This window comes from Eschscholzia californica, unplaced genomic scaffold, assembly GCF_041429995.1.
Source record: "Eschscholzia californica isolate CP2 unplaced genomic scaffold, dmEscCali1.0.p SCAF_3, whole genome shotgun sequence".
Taxonomy (NCBI): domain Eukaryota; kingdom Viridiplantae; phylum Streptophyta; class Magnoliopsida; order Ranunculales; family Papaveraceae; genus Eschscholzia; species Eschscholzia californica.
Genome location: NW_028238420.1, coordinates 35,101,290 through 35,125,853, shown reverse-complemented (window position 1 = coordinate 35,125,853; position 24,564 = coordinate 35,101,290). Strand labels below are relative to the sequence as shown.

At 36.0% G+C, this 24,564-nt stretch overlaps 2 protein-coding genes and 1 non-coding gene across 3 annotated transcripts; all 3 read right to left on the bottom strand.

The window, feature by feature from the left end:
- Positions 1-420: 420 nt before the first annotated feature.
- TRNAY-GUA (transfer RNA tyrosine (anticodon GUA)) lies at positions 421-511 on the bottom strand. The gene is given in 2 exon segments: positions 421-456; positions 475-511. It is a non-coding gene; the product is annotated as a tRNA-Tyr (tRNA).
- A 4,558-nt stretch (positions 512-5,069) lies between these two features.
- Positions 5,070-6,600, bottom strand: LOC147549810 (protein LURP-one-related 8-like). The gene is made up of 2 exons (XM_086671614.1): positions 5,788-6,600; positions 5,070-5,699 (listed from the first exon to the last, which is right to left on the bottom strand). Exons 1-2 carry the CDS (start codon positions 6,046-6,048, stop codon positions 5,319-5,321), a joined length of 642 nt encoding a protein of 213 aa, XP_086527740.1. The 5' UTR covers positions 6,049-6,600; the 3' UTR covers positions 5,070-5,318.
- A 13,665-nt stretch (positions 6,601-20,265) lies between these two features.
- Positions 20,266-23,333, bottom strand: LOC147549809 (ATP-dependent DNA helicase RRM3-like). Its single transcript, XM_086668389.1, has 3 exons — positions 22,597-23,333; positions 21,269-22,005; positions 20,266-20,954 (listed from the first exon to the last, which is right to left on the bottom strand). Exons 1-3 carry the CDS (start codon positions 23,331-23,333, stop codon positions 20,266-20,268), a joined length of 2,163 nt encoding a protein of 720 aa, XP_086524515.1.
- Between the last annotated feature and the right edge of the window lie 1,231 nt (positions 23,334-24,564).

Here is a 24,564-nt window from a genome sequence, read left to right as displayed (position 1 = left end):
AAGTGACTGATTTAGGTTTCACTCTATCTTTGTGCATCAATGTTGTAAAATATAATCACGACTGATTGGGGGACAAGATGTTGTAATGTATCCTTTAAGGAATATAACATTATCAAAGGAAAAAACTCGACGAACCAAACAGTGTTGTAGAGTTGAAGGCCATTATTTGTGCACTCGTAAAAACTGTTGTAGAGTTGAAGGCCATTATTTGTGCACTCGTAAAAACTACTAGTTGGTTTGAGTTTGTTAATGTGAACTGTTGTTCTTTTCCCTTTTACTAGAAGCCCTTTAGATATAAACCCTAAATTCCTTATTCACCATCCCAAAGACATCCTAATCGAAAAATAGCTTACGTTCACTTATTTACTGTGAAGATGAGGTGAGAAAGATTTCATTTTGGTATAAAAAAAAAAATTGAATTCCGACCTGCCGGATTCGAACCAGCGACCTAAGGATGGCTATTGACTTTCACAACTACAGTCCTCCGCTCTACCAACTGAGCTAAGGTCGGATCAGTGTTTTAATTTAGGAATAATTATATTTGTACTATTACTAAACGAAAAGTATAATGAAATCTTGGATAGTCCACTTGGTATCTGAATATTATCGTCGATATATCATCGCAGAATCCGAATATGAATGTGGAGATCTCCTATAAATTTTTTAGTTAACTATTATTATTTTTTATTTCAAATAAATGGATTGTTATTTTTAATTATATATTTTTTCATATAAATATATTATATTTATATTTATATTTAAAATACCTATAGGGTTTTTGAATAATGGTTTTATATTTTATAGTAATTACAAGTCAAGATTAATTCTACGATCAGACTGTAGTAATTGACATAATAATCAAATAAATGTCAATTTTTAAAGTTTTAGTAAGTCTGTTATTCCTCTCGAGCCATACCAACTAGATTATGGCAGGGGGACTGCATAGTTTAGTAAAGATCTTTTCATCTAGAATCTTATGCTGCACCCGTTTCATTAGAAGCTCGGTGATTGAAGCGGTATTGTTAAGAAGATTGAAGTTTGAATAGATAGCTTCCAAACCTTGACAGTAAAGGGCATTTGAGGAAAAGATGAGTTGAAGTTATAGAATTCATCTTGTAAATTGGGCATCGGTTGGGCACAGTGAAACGTCTTCCTATAAGCCTATGTAGGACAACTTAATGAATGATATCCCAAAGGAGCAATGAAACTTTTGAAGGAAATGCCTCGTGCCAAACCTATTTGGGGACATTTATTTCAGAGAATATCGATTGCTTTCGAGTTCTTGATATAGAGAGAGTTAACACAAAATTCTCGACAATCAAGGAGCCAAACTCGAGAGTTTGAACTTGATTTGAGTTTGATAATAGCTTCAGACGTATCAGTAAGGAGAGTCGATAAATTTTCAGTCACTAATTATTGGTAGGACGGGAGAATTGGAAGTTCCATATATCATCGCTGGAATCTTCCCTTATATTTTCTTTTGTGGTTGCATATATTTTCCTTGTTGTTCTCCACAGAGTGAGAAATCTGGTTTTGAAGGAACCTTTGTTGGTCCAGTCTTTCGTTTGGTGTTTTTTTAGATATCGGGAATCATAAAAGTTGTGGATTTCCATGGACCTTTATAAATGGAAGCTTTTTGTTCTTGAGAAAACCATGAAGATGTCATACCCTTATACTTATCGTCAATGTCTTTTCTCCGTAGGCTAAGGGACTCATTACCATATCTCTACACCCAGTTTTCGATGAGAGCTTTGTTCATCAATTTTCTGTTCTTTATACTCAAACTTCTTGACTTCTTGCTCAATTTGATCGATCTTTGACCATGCCACCCAATGCTGCTTCCTCTTGTTAGAAGTTGTTCCTCGTTGGAAGTTTTAAATAATGCACTCAACTTTCTTCCTAAGAGCATTTGTAATGCAAAACTCAACAAAAAAAACTCTAATTGACTTGTGTGTCAAGTCTTAGTTGAGATTATCTTCCTATATAGCTAAATTGAGTGTCTTTGAATTCAAGTCCTTTTCCAATGCAACACTCATAAAAATTTTAATTATGGATATTGTTTAGGAGTCTTTCGTAATTTGTAGTATGATCCTTCGTCAAATATGAGCAGTGCAATTGACGTGGATTATGAGTCTTCATATTTCTATTTTTGAAGAAACTGTTGTCGGTTTTATATATATTTATTTAGTTGGAAGAATCTGACATGATCTCAAAGCCACAAACCAATGGTTCTTATTCAGTTAAAGAAATTTTTTTAAACCTACCTATTATATTATTTCATAGAATTTGTTCTTTTTCGTCATATCCAATAAAATAAGGTACCCACCTACTAACACTAATATTACTCACGGGATATATCCTAGTACACTTAATAGGAAAAAGTAGTTGAGAGAGACACACTTTCAATTGGTCTTAAAATTAAGTTTAGCGAGTAAGATAGTGAGATACTGAAAAGAAATCTCAAAAATAGAGTTTGTAACTGAGACATCTTAAAATTAAATTCTTCCACATCATATTCTTAAGATCTCAATTGAGTTTTCTATTTGAGAAGAATGTTTTTTTAACTCTAAAGTCCTAGGTGGCATTGGAGATGTTCTAAATAAGGGTGAACTCGGTTGGATAACCGACTTTTTGGGCCAATCCAAAGTCCAAACCGAAGGGTTCGGTTATTTCAAATCTCAATCTGAACCAATCCGTTCATGTTCTGGTTCGGTTAATGATCTAAATTGTGCATGAAAGGTTTGGTTCGGTTGGATAATTGAACCACCTGTAACATCTTACTGTAACAAATTTTTGCATTTTCGACTTAAAAATCTTCTATAATTGTACTTTAGACATGGTGAAAGTTAGTATTGAGCCACAAACGATTAAGTCTACATGTGCGTGATTAATTCGACATAAATTCTCAAACATTGAAGGAAGATAAAAAAAAGACCATAAACATAGTTTTCTTATTGATTTTTTGATTTTTTTTTTATATGAGAATATTATGATGGAACTAACTTAACTATTGAATCTCAACCATCCATCATTCCCATCATATCTATATAATAAAACAGGAAAGAAAATGCCGACTGGGACAAACATCTTTTCTTAATAAAGGATATTGTCTACAAGTCTTTCTCAAAATTTATAATATAGTCCTTCCCAAATCCCAACAAAGGTGACTTTTTAACCAATTTGAATAGGTTTTTTTTGTTAAACTACTAATTTGAATAGGTTAGCTTTGGTATTTTTAACATGCTGCGTTTTTTGTTTGCGCTGTGATTGTTTTAATGTAAAAGAATGATTATAAGATTGTTGGTTTATCTTGATATTAATGTTTTGTATCGAATATTACATTCCTGGATAAGATAAGTTTATTACAATTTGCTTGATTTCATCAATAATTTTGTTAAATGTGATTGATATAACTGTCCGTGCGCTAGAGCACGGGCTATACCCTAGTTTTTATATATAATATATAAAAATAAGGGTTATTTCCCTAATAGCCCCCAACTTTGTGACCAGCTTCCCGCCTAGCCCCCTAAATTAGCAAAAATACTCATATGGCCCCCTATTTCAGTTATCTTTAACTTCCGTTACTCTCTCTCCTCCATCTCTTTTTCTCTCTCTGCCAAGTCACGCCACATCATCTATCACGCCACATCATCATCTTCTCCGGCATAAGTCGCCGACCGGCCAAATTTCCGGCCGGCGACCTTAAATTTTTTTTTTGTTCTCTCTCTCTCTCTCCAAAAAAAAAATAATAATTTTTCTCACATCTCTCTCTCTCTCTCTAAACTCCGGCGAAGGGGGTTTCCCTTCGCCGGAGTTTAGAGAGAGAGAGATGTGAGAGAATTTTTTTTTTTTTTGGAGAGAGAGAGAGAATTAAAAAAAAAAATTAAATTTAAGGTCGCTGGCCGGAAATTTGGCCGGCCGACGACTTATGCCGGAGAAGATGATGATGTGGCGTGATAGATGATGTGGCGTGACTTGGCAGAGAGAGAAAAAGAGATGGAGGAGAGAGAGTAACGGAAGTTAAAGATAACTGAAATAGGGGGCCATATGGGTATTTTTGCTAATTTAGGGGGCTAGGCGGGAAGCTGGTCACAAAGTTGGGGGCTATTAGGGAAATAATAATCAATGGTTTTGTTCAGTTATTCGTCAACCAAATCCATAAACCAATCCAAACCACTCGGTTTAAACCTTTTAACATCTGAACCATCACTGGATCAGTCCTCAAACCGCCCAAATCCGTTTGCATCGGATTGGTCGGTTCCGATACTAAAAGTACACGGTACACCCCTAGTTCTAAATGAGTCTCACTCTCTTTTAACTGCAGCAGTGGTGGTGATTAGTGTGAAAGGTGGCAGTGGCGATTGTTAGGACAATTCGTGGTGGTTTGACTGGTTTCTGACTCTCTCTCTTGCACGCTACGTTAGGTTTGCTACAGGACCGAACCAGTTTGGCGAGCTCGCATTTCACACACTCATTTGTATGATTCTGATGGTAACCCCATTGCTAGCACCTCAACGACCAATTTAGCTACGGTTCTGGTAGGTAATTAAAGTGCGTCTACTGAAAAACAAATTGGCTCGGGTCTTCTCTAGAATAGTTGAAGAGATTGTGAGCTCCTATGTTTGAGGATGACAAAACCCTTTACAGGCACTCCAACCTTTGTTATTTATAGACTAGCCCAAGTACTAGAACTCCTTTCACATAGCCATCGTATATACTGGACCAGTGGGCCTAGTTGAAAGGTTCCTTACTGAAAAAACAAAAATGATGGGGAACGAAACAAATTAGGCCTAAGTTTGATTTTCTCTCTAAATCGAAGCGATTTCGGTCGACATTTTCGGCTCCCTATCACTTTTTCATAAAGAAATGTTAGTATAACAATGGATTTGACACCTACAAACATTCCCAAAAATATCTCTAGTGTTATCATGAGTTATAAATGTAATCCACATCTTTTCCTCGTTGAGAATCATCACAATAATGAAGTTTAGGGCAACACACTACCGAATGAAATGACGAATCTTTGAATATCTTAGAAATTCGATAAGGGATGAAGTGATAGGACAATATGAGGACAATATGAAATCATTCATTTATTGAACTTTTTCTTGTCTATTTTCCGAAAATTATTTACAATGAAAGCTATGTATTTGCATAAAAGAGAAGATCAAACCTCAAGTAGAAAAGGGCATTTTCGTCTAAGAAAAAATTTTGACAATCATACAATGACTCATGAGTATATCAGATGCTTTCGTACATCACTCAACTACGATAACATCATCTTGACCGTTCGTTCATTCTCGACCAATCCTAACCGATCAAAGAGAATTTGACCGTCGAGATCCAAACATCTGTTCAAGTATCATAACAAGAGCCATCGCAACCGTTGGATCAAGTTCAGGTTGTACGATAAGACGAAATACATCAAAACCTAATGATACACCACTCTTCCCCTCCTTTGTTATGATTTCTGCTATTATTCTTCTCTTGTTATCATAAACCGCGACGGACCGTTTTTCGTACGACCCCTCAATCTCGTACATCAAATTCTTATTTTGAGACCCACCTTTACTATCAACGGTGAATACTTGTGCCAATTTCTTTGAATTCATGATACCCACGTGCCTCTTCATAGTAAATCTTGGATTAACGGTATTCTCTCCGTTAAATACCATCCAGTTATCTCCTAAGCTCAATTTCTGTTAAAATAAACGGACGTTAAAATACATTTAATGACTAAAATAACCTTAATAATGTTATAGATTTACACGAGAGTGGTTCTCTTACCTTGCGGCGGATAGTGAGAAGAGATTTGCCAGAAGCATCCATTAAAACGATTTCCGTTTTATTACCGGCGAGATAATTATCAACTCGGAAAACGATATTTCCTTTTGTATCATAAACGGTAAAACCGTTACAATTGAAGAGAAGCGATTTTTTCCAAACCGTTAAAACTTCAACGCTTGAATCTGATTTTGGTTTTGGAGTTGTTGGTGGTGAAAATAATGAAGGTGTTACGGCATTTGGGTAAACCTTAACCTTCGGCATACTAATTCTCTTGGTGATAGGGTTAGAGAGAGAGAGAGTGTTAATTTAGGTCGTTGAGTTTTGTTGTTGTTGGTTGAAGATGTGAGTGGGTTTTGTGTGAGAAACTAAAGATGTGGGGGGAGGTAGTATTTATATACAACTTGGAGAAGGTCAAAAGTGGGTTTAAAAGAGAGAGAGAGAGAAAGGGTTAATTCCGTGTGTGTTTCATTATCAGATGACGTCGGCTGGTGTGTAGTTTGGTGGGAATTTGTAGGAGAGAGAGAGAGAGAGAGAGTGCACAAGATATGAAGAGAGAAAGAGATGATGAATGATCAATGGTGTATAAGTTAGAGCTCAAACTATATTAGGTGAACTCAAACTCACATGACTCATTTTCGAATAGTTAGGAAACAAGAAAAACTAGGCAGAATTTGGACAGTAATTCTATTTGGTTTTTTGTGATTCGTAGGCGAACGTACTCCTCCAGGGAATGATCTTTACATGGAGATGAAAGCGTTTGGAGTGATTAATGGACAAAATATTGCAGAATCCAAAGTAGCTCTAGTCTATGGTTAGACGAATGAACCACGGGGAGCTCTATGAGAGTTGGTTTGACTGTCCTAACTATGGAGGAATAGTTCCCGGATGTTAATGAACAAGATGTCCTTCTATTTGTCGACAATATTTTTCGTTTCGTCCAAGCAGGATCCGAAGTATTTGCCTGATTAGGCATAATGCCTTCTACTGTACCTGCAGATGATTTGACTAACCCTGCCCCTGCTACGACATTTGTACATCTAAATGGTACTACAGTATTATCAAGAGGACTCGCCAAAGATATCTATCCAACAATAGGCCCTTTAGATTCGTGATTAATTAAGTGGATCAAAATCTTAGAAAACACGAATAACATCAAGTCACATAAGAGTTTTTCCAAAACATGTCTAGTTTTTCTTCTTTCCTATCACTTTTCATCATTATAATTTATAATGATATAACATAATTTTATTTCTCAAGAATATAAGGTTCTACAGTAAAACGATTACAAAAAACAATTATACATGAAAAAATGGGTACGGTAGTGAAAACCACGGATATGAATACATAGTATTCTTTTTAGTCGTTCAACTAAATAAATTGATTCTTTCAACAAAAAATAACTAAATAAGTAGATTATATTAACTTAAAATGTTATAGTAATTGTTATAATGGAAATATAAGTATTTATTAAATGGTGGTAAAGAAAAATAATTATAAGAGAAAATCATGGAACTTGTGATTTATGTTAGAACAGTTGTGTTTCAAAACAAATACTACTATTGTTTTAAATGAATAAAAATAAAAGCTTTTGTTATAAGAAAGTAATTCTATGATAATATTTTTTAATAAGAAAACGATCCATATTCTTAAAGTACTTTGTATAATATATCGACTAAGATTAAGATGAGACTTTAATTATAAAATATGATTAAGAGAAAAAGGTTTTGTGGTGAGGGGAGGTGCCATGTGGATAAGAGAATACATTATTGATTTTCAGTAAGGCCATGGTCGACTTCAACAAAAAAAAAGTAAGGCCATGGTCGTATAGGAAAAAGATACTAATATACAGGCAAGTTTTGTTTTTTTATTTGTCTACGGGAATATTCTCTGTTTGGGCGGTTTGTGTGGCCCTCTCAAAGTCATTGGCCCCTTTCTAATACGCATAGAATACAAACTTTTGCCAACAACCCTTGGCTCAAGTGGTAAGAGGTAAGTCTTCCAACTTAGAGGTCAAGGGTTCGAGGCACACGCTTACCAATTCAAAAAAAAAAAATACCCATGATGTCTTTCACTGTTTGGTGTAGTATTTGAACACTCATTCCGCAATTTGGATGTCCATTCTGCCGTTCAGATGTCTCAGATTCGATCACAAGAAAGTAAAAATACAAAGATAATATGTGTTTATTTTCATTAAATATACTTTGAGTTTCACTTTCATGAACATTCAGTATTTCTCTCTCTAACACATTTACACTATATAACTCAACAACTATCTATATCATACAATCATGTACATTTCTTAATTAGATCTCCCTCTAACTCTCTAACTATAATGTCGTGTGACGTGACATTTATTGAACTTAAATATACATAAAGTAAAGATAGAATTAGATAAACTCTAAGTTATTTGAGGGTGGCTTTAAGGACTCAATTAAATTATTAAATGAGAAAATACATTATCAAAATTTCAATTACAATTGGCTGAAGAACATTACAAATGAATCCATCAATCATATTTTATGATCCTAATCCATATTTCTATTGGAATTTTTATTTTACTACATAAAAATTCTTTCCAATGGAATGGCGCCACCGACCCAAAGCAAACTAATTTTGTCCCGCTAGGAATATTCTGGAAATTAGGTCACAATTAGGGTATACATAAGTATCAAAGGGGCCCGTCTAGCTGTGAGTATAATCAAGAGGAAACAAGTAAGTGTTTCCATCTATTTTTATATATAATTTGCCGCCCACTGGAGTAATGAAATCAACACATATGTATATTTGTATATAGAGGCTTGAGGTATTCCTCCTCTCAAAAAAAAAAAAAAAAAAAAAAAAACTAATTGTTCTCTCTTCCTCCCAAAATCATCAAGACAGAGTTATCTTTCTAGATCTCAAACCAAACTCAATACTTTTTATAACAAAAAGTGAAAATTGACCAATGCCTAATTCGCAATTGTTCAATGGTTCTTTTGGAAAGAACTCATCAAGCCCCCATTAGGGTTCTTACACCATTTAAATGGTGTTGTTTTCTTGATCAAATTCCTAAATTATTCTGAATTGGAATTAGGATTAGTGAAGGTTTTTCTCTTATCATCTGTAAATAAAATGTTGGATTTGGAGTTTTTTTTTTTGTTGCAATAGGTTAGGCTATTTGTGGCATTGACTCTCTGGCTACCGTTATCTTTAATTAAATCTTTGTCTTTAATAAAATCGCCTATAAAATAATCATTTAACAAGAAAAAATCTACGTCACAAAAAATAACAAAGTTAATCAGTCTACAATGTCAGATTCGTGGCTGAAATGTGAGATTCGAAATGGTTAAAAATTAGGTTCAAATGTGATAATGTCACACCTCGAAGAATAAAAACGTAAACTATATGTACAGTAAATGAGTCGGGGCCAAGTTCCCACGGGTCATGTCGGACGCGCATAGACTGTGTCGGGAGCAGGTGGAATATGTCAACCCAAAAAATAAAAATTATCTATAGTATTGCAAATGTACTGTGTACAAAGGTATGCTCTATGCACGGATTCTATTTACCGTGCAAAATACCAGATGAAGGCAAGGACATTTGGAAATTCACAGTGCATCGGAGAAATATGGTGTCAATGTACATGATGTGACGTGCATGGAAACTATGTTAACACGATTTTTAGTGCACTCGAACAAACAACTTTTTCTAGCGCAAACATTTGTTGACGTTTTTTTTTTTTTTTTTTTTCTGGTCAGTGTGAATTTGACTTTTTAGACTCAGCATGTAATTCTTTTTCCGACTCATATTCCCCCCCTCATTGATCCTATCTTTTAAAACCTTTGATTCAACCACATTTAAATGAAATGAATAAAAGAACAAATGCAGGTGTAGTTTGTTTTGCCTCGAATCATTTGACTTGAAGTTACCTAAAAGAAGCAAAGTGCAGTATTTTTGCCATGTATTTTCTGCAAAAATAAATTCAAATTACATTAATCTCCAACTCATTTTGGTCTTAGAAGAATATTGGCCATGAATATTTATAAAATACGCGTGAGATTGAAAGATGAAAAAGTAAAGGTGGATCAGAAAATTAAAAATATGATGGGTTGTGAAGCATCTACCTGTCTCGATCGTATTGATATATAATGTAAAATATTTTCTTACATTAATCTCATTTAGTATGTGCATATCAACCACCAACTTTATACATACATGTGATTAGATTACTAGTATTAATGGTTGGTCTAGGTAATCCACCAAGACTGTCCAATCCCTCTAGTACTTGGCTCACATTGATTATCCAATCAACACCAATCCATTTTTTTATTCCTTTTAAACTAAACATAACACAATGCAAATTATAAAGTATAATTTTTTCCTTAAGCCGATTTAATTTGAACCAAGAAAAACAACTTTCAATCTAAAGCACAATATATATTTTAATATTGATAATAATTCTATCAAGATAAATTAATTTTTTTGTCTAACTGATTAAATGGGTTTTCTAAACAAAAGATATAAGATGACAAATTCAATATTCTATAAAATATATAGAGAGAAAAGGGTTGACCTCTTTATTTAGGTTATCAATCAATGGGTAACTTAGTGGTGATATGTGAATTGTTTTAGCAGATAAATGTTGGGAAATGATAATATTTAAAAATCCTTAAACATAAAATAGCCTCTGCTTAGGGTTTCATGATTTACATCATCAAGTCACCATTTGTTAAAAGTCTTGTTTAACTTTAAAAAGTAAACCCATAAACTTTTTTTTCGATGAGATATATTAAACTTAAAACCAAGTTTTTACATGGAGGAAAGTCTTAATCTAAAGCAGAAATAAAAGGTGGGATTAGATTCCATATATTCTTCTAAAGATGTTTCCTACCCCATTTAGCTAGCGCGTTCGCTTTAGAGTTGCAATCCCTGGGAGCAAAAGAGAATTTGATATCTATGATATGTTGCTTGAGTTTGAGAATCTCAGAGATATATTGTTTAGACTGCCAGTGAATTCACGTCTTGCCTATCGATGTGTTTGATGATGTTCTGATTGTCGCTTTCGATGTGAACATGTTGTATTTGAAGTTGGATAGCCCATAAGATGCCGTAGTATATCGCTAGACATTCACATTCTTCTGCATTTTGTCCTCTAACTGTGTATGCTACCGCTATGATAAATTGTGCTTCGTCATCGTGAATAATGCAACCTATTCCAACCGGTTCCGTGAGTTTCGTAAAAGAAGCGTCTACGTTGATCTTAAGAAATAGTGTCGATGGAGGTCTCCATTGTTGTTGTCGTGTTTTTTCCTTAATTTTATTGGTTAGTATGGATTCGATTTTGAGTGGTGTGGTTGTCGTTGTTAATTCGGTTGATCATCTGTATTGGAGTTTGTTTTTGAGTGGTGAAGCAATTTTCGCACCTAGCTTTTCATATAAACCATAAAATTTTATCATATAAAGTAGTTGGATTCTCGTCCAGTTTTTTCCATTGATGTATCCATTGCCTTACCGTGGTTAACTGTTTTGTTCTAACCTGAAAGCGAAACCAAATAGCTCTGACGTAGTTGCAGTGTAACATAACATGGTCTAAAGTTTCAGTAGTATCACAGTTAATGCATGTATAGATATAGCCAATATAACTGCCGAGAAAGATGAGGAGATGGTAGTCTAAGTTTATGTCTCCTCATCTTTCTCTATACGTTTTAACTTCTTAATCTCTTGCTCTCTCTTAATTATATCACCATCTCTCTCTTTGTATGTCCCTAGTATATTATATATGTACTTTTATTTGTAGGTTTTGGTGGCTCAAAAAAGATCATAGTCCAAGGTTGTGCCATGCCTTGAACTCAAAGTTAGACGTGTACTTAGGCATAAAAGAATCAACTAGCGCAATAAAGAAATAGAAATAAAAAAATGGTGCAACAGATAAGTTGGACACATTTTCGAACTTCAAGTTGTTCACATGACATGACATGCTTAGTCCAAAGGACATAAATATATAGTTAGGATAATTCTGGTGATTATCAATTCCATTTAAACAACTACTTACTACTCTAATATTGGATTGGTAGATGGAATTTAGTAATTGTTAAACGAAAATCGAATGAGTAGAAAGACAACTACACCAAACTAGTAAGAGCTTATAAATCTAATTAATTAATTAAATAAATTTGATTGGCATCAAACTCTAATGGATGATGAGTTAACATAGAAATGATAGGTTGATAGAATGTTAGAGAAGGTAGTGGAGGAGGTAGTGAGGATAGTAGAAAGGTGATACTAGTGGACGTTGTTATGATAAGGAAGATAGCAACATAGAAAATGATGAATGAAACAAGATATAATAAGAGTGAGGGAATTGGATTCCTATTTGTTACAAGTCATATATATGTGACAATCCCTATATACTTTTATTTCTTATGTTATTTTCACTTGGTTTTTTTGTAATGCTTCCACATGGTAGGGATTACCTGAAATGTATTATTGGTTACCTATTAGTGGGCCAAATTTTATCAAATAGGAGCTACCAAAAGAGATCATGACCATTGACTATTGGCCAACATTTTCCAATAGTGATAGAAGACTCTATTAGCACAATGCCTAATCAATGAGGAGTGTGGATTTTAAACATGCCTATTATGTATATCAAAAATGAAGGTAGAGAGTGTGGGCCACTAGGGTAAGCAACCTCTCCGGATTTGACGCTACAATTTATAGATAGAGCAACTCAAAAGTCTCAACAAAAAAAAAAAAAAAACTCAAAAAAAGAGGGTGTGGCTAAAAGCACCTATCCAAAGGCACCCGATCAAAGCACAAATTGTGAGATGTCTCATGTGCAGTCCGGGTGCTTATAACACTTTAGCCGGGGGCTTTTAGCCCCTCTCCTCCAAGGATCCTCTAAATTGGACAATTTTCTTAGTCGATTCGACTAGCCTGTCTCCAGTGTCAAACACATCTTTAGTCACCAAATACTCACCCACATCGATATTGACTCTTTGCCTCTCACTTAAATATATATTGTCACTCGAAAATTTTAGTTGCCCAACGTTCTCTTAGTGACTTAGTTGCAGTGAGAGGAGACTTCATTGGAGAACAACATGAATGTGTCATTTACTTCAACATGCCACTCATTCACCATATATATGTGAACTTTCGAAATCCCAAGGGTCTAAAGTTTGTGGTGTAGGAAAGGGAATTCCATTTGATTTAAAGATCTGGAAAATAAAAATAAAACAAAAATAGAAATAGTACATGGTTCGGAATGGTTGATCAGGTCGTCGAGACATAACCATGAATCGACTTATCGACCATACCTTTGGCGAAAGAATCAACCAATCTGTTAGCTCTCCTAGCAGGCGATTGGAGGATTGTTATGTTCACTCAGATTGGTACCAGTCTGAACAAACCTAGTTTCATTTTGTAATCCAAATGGCTGTACGTAACTCAACCAAAAGTGATATAATGGGTTCTGAAATGATCATATATTTATTTTGTAGATAAATCTTCATTCACAATGGGTACACCCTAATAAGCATATACCCAATTTTTTTTTAGACTTCCCTACATCCATGGTCTTTTGTACTTTAGAGATGATCTAAACCAACACAATAGAGAGTACTAACTCGGTCTGACTAATCCGTGATATTGAGCAGTCACCAACCAACGATGATAGCCAGATGATGTAGGTAGGAAAGATGTGTGATAGCATTTTTTAATGGGATTTCTAGAATGTCTAGATTTTGTATGGATGATGGAGAAGATGAGGAAGAGAGATAGGGTAATAATCCACTAAAACATATTCCATACTCACATGAGAAATAAGGCGATGTAGCTCTAGTCAAACTAGATTGACGGGAGTCAATCTGATTAATGTGAGTATGTGACACCAATAAATATTGAGATACTCAAAAGAAAACAATTGAGTTTTCTTTTGAGTATCTCAATTGGCTCACATCATCGTCTTTTATATTAAAATAAAAATGAAGAGTAAATCTAAAGTAAACGTTGAATTTTTTGAGTATTGCATTGGAGAAGTATTTTAAATTGAATATCTCAATAGTGACACCTAAGAAAAAGAATGTCAATTCATATTTGACACATTTGATTAATTGATTTTTTGTCGAGAGTTGCATTAGATGTGATTATGCATGGCCCATTTGGGGTTTGTTGGTTCACCAATCACAAGATTTAAAACGAGGGCAAATTAAATCTTCTCGTACTCATGCAGGGGGATTCATAAAACATTCTCTTTAGCTGGAAGCTAGAGAATGTCCATTATGTCTACAAAAGTTTATAAAGGGAGTAATTTTACAGTAAAAGTACTGCATCAATTTCCAACTGGACCTTTTCTTTTCGATAACAAACTTCAAAAGAGTGAATGATAAAACAACAGATCGTTTGTTGTTTCTCTTCTTTTATTTCATTTTTGAGTTTTCTATTAAGGTTATTTTACAATTGCTTTAAGTTAGGGGAGTTGGGAATTAATGGATTAGAAGTGAGTCATTCTAAGAGATTATCCTAACAAATCTAAGAGATTATCCTAACAAATCTAAGAGATTGCCCCTCCCATGATCACACTCACAATCAAGGGAGCGTGTGTAGACCCTCTCTTTCTTAATCATACATGCTTTCTCTCATCGCGCCACATAGACTAGGCAAGTTCGAGGGCATTCGTACTGGAAATAATCCGTACTAGACTTCAACAACACGGACAAAAGTCAGTGCGAGTGCCTCGAACTACCTGGTCCATTGGCCTCAGACTGAAGAGTCTGAGACCCACGAGAAGTGCTAAGAGTGAAGGCGGCCTGAGTGAAAAAGGAGAGGCACCTTCAAAGGCACACCATAATTAGTTATACTCCATATAATAGAAATTTACACTATTATTAGATTTCTGCTCAAATCGTTTATTTCTTTAGTTAACGTTTTTTTTCTTTGAAACAGTAAGATTTGAATTGTGATTTCTTTCGTGAAAGAATATATAGAATATACATGCTACTACGTACTTGAAATAAGATTAAGTTATTTGGTCACTCTTTGGAACTATAGATAAAGAGATCATAAGACAAAAACCAATACTAAAGACATGTGGTATTATTGTGAATGATATTCACAAAAGTTCTATCATGTCTCTCTACCCTACAAGGAAGCAATTCAAAGTACCCACCAACTCTATTATTGCTAGTAAAAATAGAAAATGATATTTCCATGTGATAATAGAAAAGATGTTGGATGGATGCCTCTTATTCATTTGAGTGAAGCCAAAGGAAATGTCAATATCTTCTTGATATATACATAGATATGCAATTTCCTTCTAAAGTTATATATCAAATTCTTAATATCACCTTTGAATCAGGAAAAATATATATATTCATTTTAAATATTTAACATGAGTTCATGTGTTTTTATCTTTTTAGTAAAATGGACATCAAAATGATTCTTTTTCAAATTTAGTTAGTTTATAATTGACACGCAAAAATCTATGCACTCGGAATAAGACATTTTTCAAATCTAATTTTACTAGAAAAATGAAAATACACAAGAAACTAATTATATTTAAAAAATAAATTATGCATGTTACTAACTAATAAGACTTTAGAAAACAAATACCACCTAAATCTAGAACTACATTAACAACACAAATGCACAAAATCTACAAAAATGTAATTATTCCATCCTTACAAATATCCACCAAGAGATACATATCATATCTTAACATAGACTATTTGAAGAACATTTTCTTTTCACAAAGAACTTTGGTTTCATTGATGATGGAATAAAATCAAACATCTTACACGACTTTGATTACATTATGATTAATGAAGTAACTTTCTACTGCCATGAATTTAGATACTTGGACCTTTACTGGTCATACCAATGTCTTAATGGCCATGCCATGCAAGACCCTTATAAGTTATGATAAGACCCCAACAAGGTCTAGAATTGATTTGGCCATAAATCTGCAAATGTTTTACGTGAGGATAATGAAAATGTCCATTCATGATTCATGAATGGAATGTCTGGCCTCTTGAATTTTAGAGTGTTATATATCTACATATATTATATATAATTATATACCTAAGCAATTAGTCGAGGATACAGAGAGGTCATGGGAATAATTTCTTCTCCGAGACCTTCTCTTTTGAGTGTCAATTGGATAGCCAAACTCAATATTACAAATCATCAAATAGTGCCTATTTCATCTGCTTTTCTGCATACTTCAATGACGGTACTTTGCGAAGAACATGTCAAACAAGAATATTACAGGCCCGCCAATTAAATCTTGAAAGCGTGTCCATTTATTTTAAAGGCAGGCTCTAGAGATTGAGTGCGTTCAGTATTACTCCATGTTGGGGGAAAGAAGATTTTGGGGTGCGTCCAATAACAGTTGGGATCTTTAAAATCCAGTGACTCCTCTTCTCATTAGGAGATCATTTGAAAATCAGCTGCAACCAAAACCTATCTAAAAATGTTGGAAAATAATCTTGACCCTTGTTGGGGGAATGAAGCTTATGTTTCATTTTAATATCCCAAGAAAATGTAGCAAACTTAACTGAGATAATCCGAAGACGAAACCCAGAAGAATGTGAATGCCAGGCAATATTACGCACCATAAGATGGGCAATAGAAAATCGAATAGAATATCTTCACATCGACAACGATAACCAAAGCATTGTTGATCACCTTCAACATCTAAGCAGGAACATCCATTGACAATCCATCCATTGGCAAAATGGACCTTACATCACAAACAGCAACCCTCATGGAGACTTTTGTTTACTCTTAGTAGTAGCAGTGTTTCCTTGTACCTCAAAAAAAAAGTGTAGCAGACTTTTGTTTCCCTTTTAGGTTTTAGTTGTATTTATCATGTTTCTATTAATCCATTACATGAAGTAGCTAAGCCCCCCTAGTCATAAATCATAATGATCTTCACAAAATAGAACATAAAATCCGTAAATAGTTCCAAATTTTTGAACTATATCTTATCAAGTTTATGTTTTGTGGCTTGCGGTTGTGGGCTAAGTAGACAAGTATCCATGTAACATTCCAACACTCACCAAGCATAATATATAGGATGAATTCATGAACAAATCCCAACCTAACCCTTAGCTTGTGGTTGATAGCGTTCATTAATCTCTGAAAAAGGTGAGTTATAGCCCATTAATCTCTGAAAATAGGTGAGTTATAGCCCAGTTTCTACTTTCTATTGTTCAGTTGCTATTTTATTTTCATAGTCATAGGGGTGAGCAAAAACCGAACCAATCGGCCAAACCAAACCAAGTCGAACCGCACCGATCAATTTTTGGACCGAATCGATCACCGTTCGACTCTGTTCGGCCGAAAAACCGAACAACCCAAATCGACTTGGTTTGGCCTCGGCTTGGGTTTCTAGAAACCGCCCAAACCGAACCGACCGAACTCTTTGGAAAGAAGAAATAATTATTTTTTAAAGTTAATAAGGGAAAAAATTAGGAAAATCATAATCAAATCTTCCAAGTCTAAATTTGTCCTCCTTCCTAGTTGTTGTTGTTGGCTTCGTCCACCACAACCTATTCAACTTGATTGAAAGGTTTTTAGAGGTAAGTCTTCACTAATGTTCTAAGTACCACAACTCATTCTTAGTAACTTAAAAATATTTATTTTGCATTCGCACTTCTACTTCTTTTTTCGTTTGTAATGGTGGAAAAGTACGATGAATTTTTAATTTTTATTTTCCGTATATGTAATGGTGGAAAAGTACGATGGACTCTTAATTTTTATTTTCCATATATCCAATGAAATGAATAACATTAGTTTGTCATTTTCTCTAAATTGTGTTCGGTTAAACCGATCAACCGAGTCGAACCATGTAAGCCGGCCGAATGATCGACTCGACTTCGGCCGATGATTTAGTCAAACCGCCACTTATTGGTTCGGCTCCGGCTCGAACCATAACCGAAAAAACCGACCGCTGCTCACCCTTAGATATGTGAATCCATTAACTATAAACCGTCACAAAAAAATCGGGTTTTAAAATATTATGATTTCTTTGGGTTTTTTGAGCTTATTCTCAAGTCACTAATTGGTAATTGAGTTTACCCCCTCCCCCCTCCCTCCCCCCAACCCTCCAACCCCCCAACCCTCAAAGATGGGTAATTGAGCTTACCCCTTGAACTTACTATTATAGACAAGACACACAAAAGTTGTGGTTGGCGAACATGAAATAATTGTGACTATCAAGAGCAATTATTCTTCAATATGATTCCTAGTAGAGACTCCACCTTACTTTATTGTTTGATTTGGTCGGGAATATGATTAATAAAAATTGATTTTGTTTATATATTACTCGGTTCCCACCGCGCCCGAGCGCGGTAGGTCCCTCTTGGCTAACACCGTTTTGGTTTATTACGTCCCCATTTTACGACTAAAGTGTTTTCGATCATTCTCCAAGTATGCGTGTAACGTGGAATCTATTTCGTGAGTTCACATCACGTTAAGTCGAGCTTACCCAAAAAGTGGATGCACATTGCTACCCATTTTCACACCTTTTGGTGTCATGCGTTTACCTGTCATCCAAAAGCAGTACGTGATTTCAAAATAGGGACGTAATAAACCTAAACGGCGTTAGCCAAGAGGGATCTACCGCACCCGTAGGGCGCGGTGGGAACCTAGTTTTTTTTTTTTTTTTTTTTCACGGTGAAAATTTAGTTTTCAAGTATTCATTGTGTAGTGGTCAAAAATCGTGTTGGGCCCACTTCGTCTAAAGGTCGCCTAGACCGAGCCTACTTCGAATTTCCGTCACTTGGGCCCGACCCACTTGCCTACTAGTTGGACACTCTCCAACGTGGAATTCGGCCAACTAAAGGTCCAAACAGCTCTACGCCCTTGTGAACGTCCATCTAGACGAACAATAACCCATTAAAAGTAACAATACTCCAAGCACCCCTTGGCCGCCCTCAACCGAGCCTGCCGGTTACCGAGTCAATCTCAACTCCGGAGACCTCGCCACGTATTCATTCGACGAAGTCCCTCTAAAGCCCCACGTCGCCTTAAGTACCGTTAGGCGATCTCAGACTACGAAGAGTCTAAAGTCGAGGTGGCGTAATCGTACGATCGAGTTACTCCAGGCGACAGATCGACGGCCAAGAACGAGTCTCCCTTAGGGTTTGGGGTCACCCTCGACCTCAATTATCTCGGATCTGACAGACTCCACGAGTCCATCAGTCGCCTATAAATAGAATGAGACTCAGACTCCAAAGGCATCAGATACCGACTAGAAAACTACAGAACACTTTTCTCTCTCTCATTTTTAGTATCTTCTGATCAGTGCTCTAGACGACGATAATCGACATTCGAATTCCAGAAGACTTGAAGGGTAATCTTCTAGGGGATCACTCTAGACGACGATATTATATCTTCAAGCTCCATCACTCTCGAAGTCCTTCTAAAGTCCTTGTTACATCCCACTTCTCCATTATCCAGAATCTCCGATCGAGACGACCTCTCGACCTGCTCTAGGAGATCAATCCGACCAACTATCCCGTAGAGTCGAAGCTCCGGCCACTCTACGAGTCTAGCCATCCTCCGACGATACAACACGGTGACACCTTCAGCATTCAATCGATTAATATTTACCTTACTTATAGTTCGCTGACTTGACCGTCGGAGTGCCCTTGGCAATACACCATCCCGGTGTCCCCAAGACTTCACAGTTTCTGCTCTTTTTTGTCTGTCTACAGGTCCAACCGGAACTTCGTCCGTCTCGAGGTCTAGAGCCCAAGTTGTCGGTGGCCCACCAATCGACGATCTATTAATTGTGTGATTTTCTACCGTCCACACATTGTAAAAAAATAATAATTAAAGTTATAATGAAATTGAAAGATAACTAAAGTAGCACCTAGCAACCATAACAAAATAGATAATATATTGTTAATTCCAAGTAAAATTAAAAAAAATAATAATCTTAAAAAATGTTGAATCATCGTAACAGTACTTTTGGATGGACGACGTTTGTCGATGTACATGCATTTTTTTCTTCTGGCAACAGTATATTCAATCTAGTAGCAGCCGTAAAATGGGCACACGATGCATGCACGTCTGGGTGAATGCACGACGCGTGTGACGTCTGACGGTTTGTGTATAGACAATGGTGTGCATGAACACTGCGGCACATGCACACTCGATGTATGTTGTTGAACTCGGTCTATAAATATCACTTTTACATCATCAACCTACGCTAAATTCTAGCTCGTCTATTCTCACAATGGCGTTAGTCAAAAGGGATCTACCGCGCCAGTAGGGCGCGCGCGGTGGACACCTAGTTCGTCAAAAATTTATTACAAATAAATCAACAAATAAAATTTATTACAAATAAATTAACAAATAAAAATCATAATACTTTGTTTAGAAAGAAACCCATATAAATGCTCCTAAGCCAAATATAAATGTTCGTAGCGGAACACAGTATTTCCAATAAATAAAACAATATTTAAATGTACGTTGAAAATAAATAAAATAAATTTATAAAAGAACTTCATTATAAACCACTTTTGTTGTGGTATTTGGTTCAACTTCAGGAAGTAATACATGTAACTTGGTGGTGGAAGTGCATCTTGATAAAGCCACGTATAGCTGCCCATGGCTAAATACAGGAGTACGCAAATCAATCCCGACAAATTTAACAGATTGACCCTGCGATTTATTTATTGTCATCTCATAAGCTAGTTTAACTAGAAATTGGCGACTGCTGAATTGGACGTTGAAGTCTGAAGAGGTAGGTGTTAGAGAAATTCTCGGAATAAACACCAAGTTACCAACTTTATCTCCATTTAAGATTTTCGCTTCTATCACACGATGCGAACATCTTACAACCATCAACCGCGTGTCATTACACAATCCATCTTTAGGAGAAAGATTTCGTAACAACATTATGGGACACCCAACTTTTAAGTCTAACTTAAAAGGTGAAAATCCTGCAGGATTTAAAGAATTAAGAAACTCATTAGGATAGCTAACATCTAAAGCGTAGTTGTTAACTTCGCTTTCCTCCATTTTATCTGCAGCAAGATAAGTTACTACTTCTCCGGGAGATACACTCAAAGCCGCGTCGTTGATTACAGATACATCTTCATTGCGTGCAGCAAAAATTGTTCTGTCAGTCAAATATTCTGTTGTTACGGTTCCATTAATATGTAATTCAGGATAGATAGCTGAAATAAGTTCATGGAGACTTCGACTTCTATTAATAGATGTTGGTAAATCTAGGATCTCTTATGGATTTGTCCCAACCTACAAAAAGTGAAAAGATACCTTGCAAGTTCATATATTATATATGTATGTTGAAAACAAAAATATAAATAATTTGTAATTAAAGAATGTCATACCCCGAGTAAGAAGTTTGCAAAATTTTGGTGTCCAGGTTCATCAGATCTTAACCTCATGTTCTGAGCAAGGGTTAACACATTAATCGCATGCCAAAGAGGTGATCTCTGTAGTTAAGCCCCAACTATCTGCTCTCTTATACCTTTTGGGATTACAGGAAGTATTTGACGAAAATCGCCACCCAAAACAACTGTTATACCTCCGAAAGGTCTATCGTCATCACGAATATCTTGAAGAGTGCGACTAACAGCCTCAACGCAATACCTATGTTGCATTGGTACCTCATCCCATATAATAAGTTTCGTTTCCTTAAATAACTCAGCATGTGGTGATTGTTTACTAGCGTTACACATTGAATCTTCGTGTACATCCAAAGGAATACGAAATGTTGAGTGAGCAGTTCTACCTCCAGCCAATAATAACGAAGCAATGCCCGAAGATGCAACAGTAATGACTATATCACCACGAAATCGACAACTTGCAGCTGAAGTATTGTACAGGAATGTTTTGCCTGTTCCAGCTGCACCACTTAAGAAAAATATAAGTCCTTTATTCTGGTTAACAGAATCGATAATATCTCTACAAGCGGCTCTTTGTGAATCATTAAGAAGTTCAACACTGGAAACTACATTTGACTCGTGAAGAGATATACGAAGTTGCGTATGCTCCCAAACCAACCTATTTTCAAAAATTTCGCTCCATATTTCACGTGGTTGTGGCATAGTAGGAAAATGTTCATTGAGATTTTTTCCAGTTTTTAGCAGTAATTCATTTATTAAGTACAACCCGTAATCAAGTATTTGATCCTCAGTAGGATCTGCAACTCCACGTGTTGCCCGGAGAACATGCGCAAGATCGTCGCATATGTCTTTCGCAGACCTATCCCATAATAAATGTGGATTTAATGGATGACACTCCAGAAGAAGCGTATAAAAGTCTTCTCAATTGGTGACCACTATTCATTCGAGCAGCTTCTTCTAAACACTGTTTCCACTCTCCATCATCCTCCAAAAGTCCAAGTGCAACACATGCTTGTTTGAATGTATCATAGATTATCCCATCAAAAGTACGTAAACACTCAAACGATTTTGACCCTCTTACAACTGTTAGTAACAACCTCAAGTAGAATCTCTCACCTGCATTAGGACTAACAAAATACATCCTTCCTATTGCGAAGCCCTTCTGCCTCACTTTTCAAATTTTAAGAGTTTTGTGCCACACAAAGTATTGCGGAAATTCTTGGTAAGTGTACGCTCGAGCTGTTGGATAAGATTCACAACCCGAAAAAAACCCATTAAAGTTGATTTTTGTTTTGCAACTCTAGATTGAATAACTTCCGCTCCCTCATTAGGATTACAAAGCACATGTTGCATCCCTGGGAGATGTACAACCAACCTTACAATAGGCGGATACTCTTCATGTAATAAAAAACCGAAAATTCTCCATGCAGCTTCCAGTGGGGAAATGTACCTTGAATCAAGGTATTGTCGAATCTCATCGATCCAACCAATAATCATAGTCGTGCGATCACCTCCTTTGTAAATATACTTGTGAATATATTTCACACATCGTACACTCGCACAAACTTCTACATTTATGTGACAATCAAATAGCCTAAAAAGATATGGATTGTAAGGCACTACATTTCTATTGTCAACTGATTGCCCTCTTACCGTAAAAATTCGACCGTCATTACGACGACGGTATATTGGATATCCATCTTCTCCAAGAGTGGTGGCATTTGTAAATGTACGTGGATATCCTTTTGTGCATTTTCCTTTGCTCATACATGGCGCATTCGGTCTCTGATTTCCACACGAACCATGAAGCATACAATTTCTTATTCTGTGAAATATGGTCGGATCTTCTAACACATCTGGTAATTCTGCACAAACTAATTTGTCAACCTGATCGATTATATGAATTTTATCTGAATCTTGAAGAAATATAAGTGCATGCATATGAGGTAATCCACGTTTCTGAAATTCAATGGTATAAACATGAGCAACATATTTCCCAAAGACTTCATTTTTTTTAATTTCTTTCATCAATTGCTTCCGTTTCAACTCAAAGACCCTTGCAGCCAGATCAAGTCTATCTATAGCAGTTTGGTTCGGCAAAAGAGAATATGTTATTTCCGGCCAATTCGGATTCGCAGTCATAGTGAGAAATATATCAGGATGATGATTGTAACGTGTGATCGCCATGAATCTTGATATATTTCAAACATATGTCGTGTCCCTGAAAGAGTTGAAGGAGATGTCCTTCGACCAAGATGGCAATGCGAGCAATATGTCGGCTAGGACAATTGATGAAGAAGATCATCAAGTCCGATTGATTTAGGGGTCGTAGTGTTTAGCTAGAAATCAACTACGATCGTCGAATTACGAAGTAATTCGCGGCTAACTTCGATCGGATCCTACATCGGATTACACATAAGAATGGACATTTAATCGGATGATATGACTAGTGGGAGTGTGATATAACATTGGGAATGTTCCATAAACATATCTCACATGCCTAAATAGAATTTGGGCAAAAGATAGCAAAAAGGCCCGAAATAAAGGTTTTTGGCCTAGGCCGGTTCGGGTAGGGGTGTACTCGAGCCGAGCCGAGCCGAGTAGTAAGATGTTCAAGCTCGGTTCGTGTATTTGACTGTCGAGCTCGAGCTCGAACTCGAGCTCGAGCTCGAACTCGAGCTCGTTCGAGTAATTGTCCACTTGTTCAAGCTCGGTTCGTATAAGTTTGCTCGAGCTCGAGCTCGAGCTCGAGCTTGCATTGTTTTAAGTTCGTTTATCAAAATACTTCAAATTAAAACTTTCTAAATTATCAAAACACTTCAATGATCATTTGTCACATACAATAATAATGATTAATAATTCATATTACGACAATTTTTTAATGGTTAATATTTCGTGTACGAGTTTTAATACTAATACATAATTATGTACTACCAAATTATAAGAGTATGTTAAACGAGCTGTTCACGAGTAGCTCGCGATACATTAAAGAATGATCAAGCTCGGCTCGTTTACATAAACGAGCTCGATTTTGAGCTCGTGTTAAGCTCGTGTTCGTTAATCTTCGAGTCGAGCACGAGCAATAGTCGAGCCGAGCTCGAGTAGCTCGTTAAGAGCTCGGCTCGTGTACACCCCTAGGTTCGGGTACTTCCGGGAATCGGATTTGGCTGAATTTTGGAGGGTGAGTTGCTGACATACCCAGTAGTATGCATGAAAAATTTCGTGGTCTTTGGATATCTCCTCCTTAGGGAATTGAGAAAATATCATTAATTGCTATTTTCGACTATTTCACTAAATCTTATTCTAAAGGGTGTTTTAGGAAACCTTTGAGGAGGTGTATTCTCATTAGGGTTCTATATAAAAACTCTTAGGGCAGAGAATAAGGTGTGTAATTTCTCTCTAAGCTTTCTTACTCTAC

What these genes read in the sequence shown, in the direction of transcription:
- LOC147549810 (XM_086671614.1), bottom strand. Translation starts at nt 6,048, where the DNA reads ATGCCGAAGGTTAAGGTTTACCCAAATGCCGTAACACCTTCATTATTT. An exon ending in TTCTCACTATCCGCCGCAAG is followed by an intron (nt 5,700 to 5,787) that starts GTAAGAGAACCA and finishes TTATTTTAACAG; the next exon opens with AAATTGAGCTTAGGAGATAA.
- LOC147549809 (XM_086668389.1), bottom strand. Translation starts at nt 23,333, where the DNA reads ATGGCGATCACACGTTACAATCATCATCCTGATATATTTCTCACTATG. An exon ending in CGACAATACCTTGATTCAAG is followed by an intron (nt 22,006 to 22,596) that starts GTACATTTCCCC and finishes ATTATGGGATAG; the next exon opens with GTCTGCGAAAGACATATGCG. An exon ending in ACTTCCTGTAATCCCAAAAG is followed by an intron (nt 20,955 to 21,268) that starts GTATAAGAGAGC and finishes AACTTATTTCAG; the next exon opens with CTATCTATCCTGAATTACAT.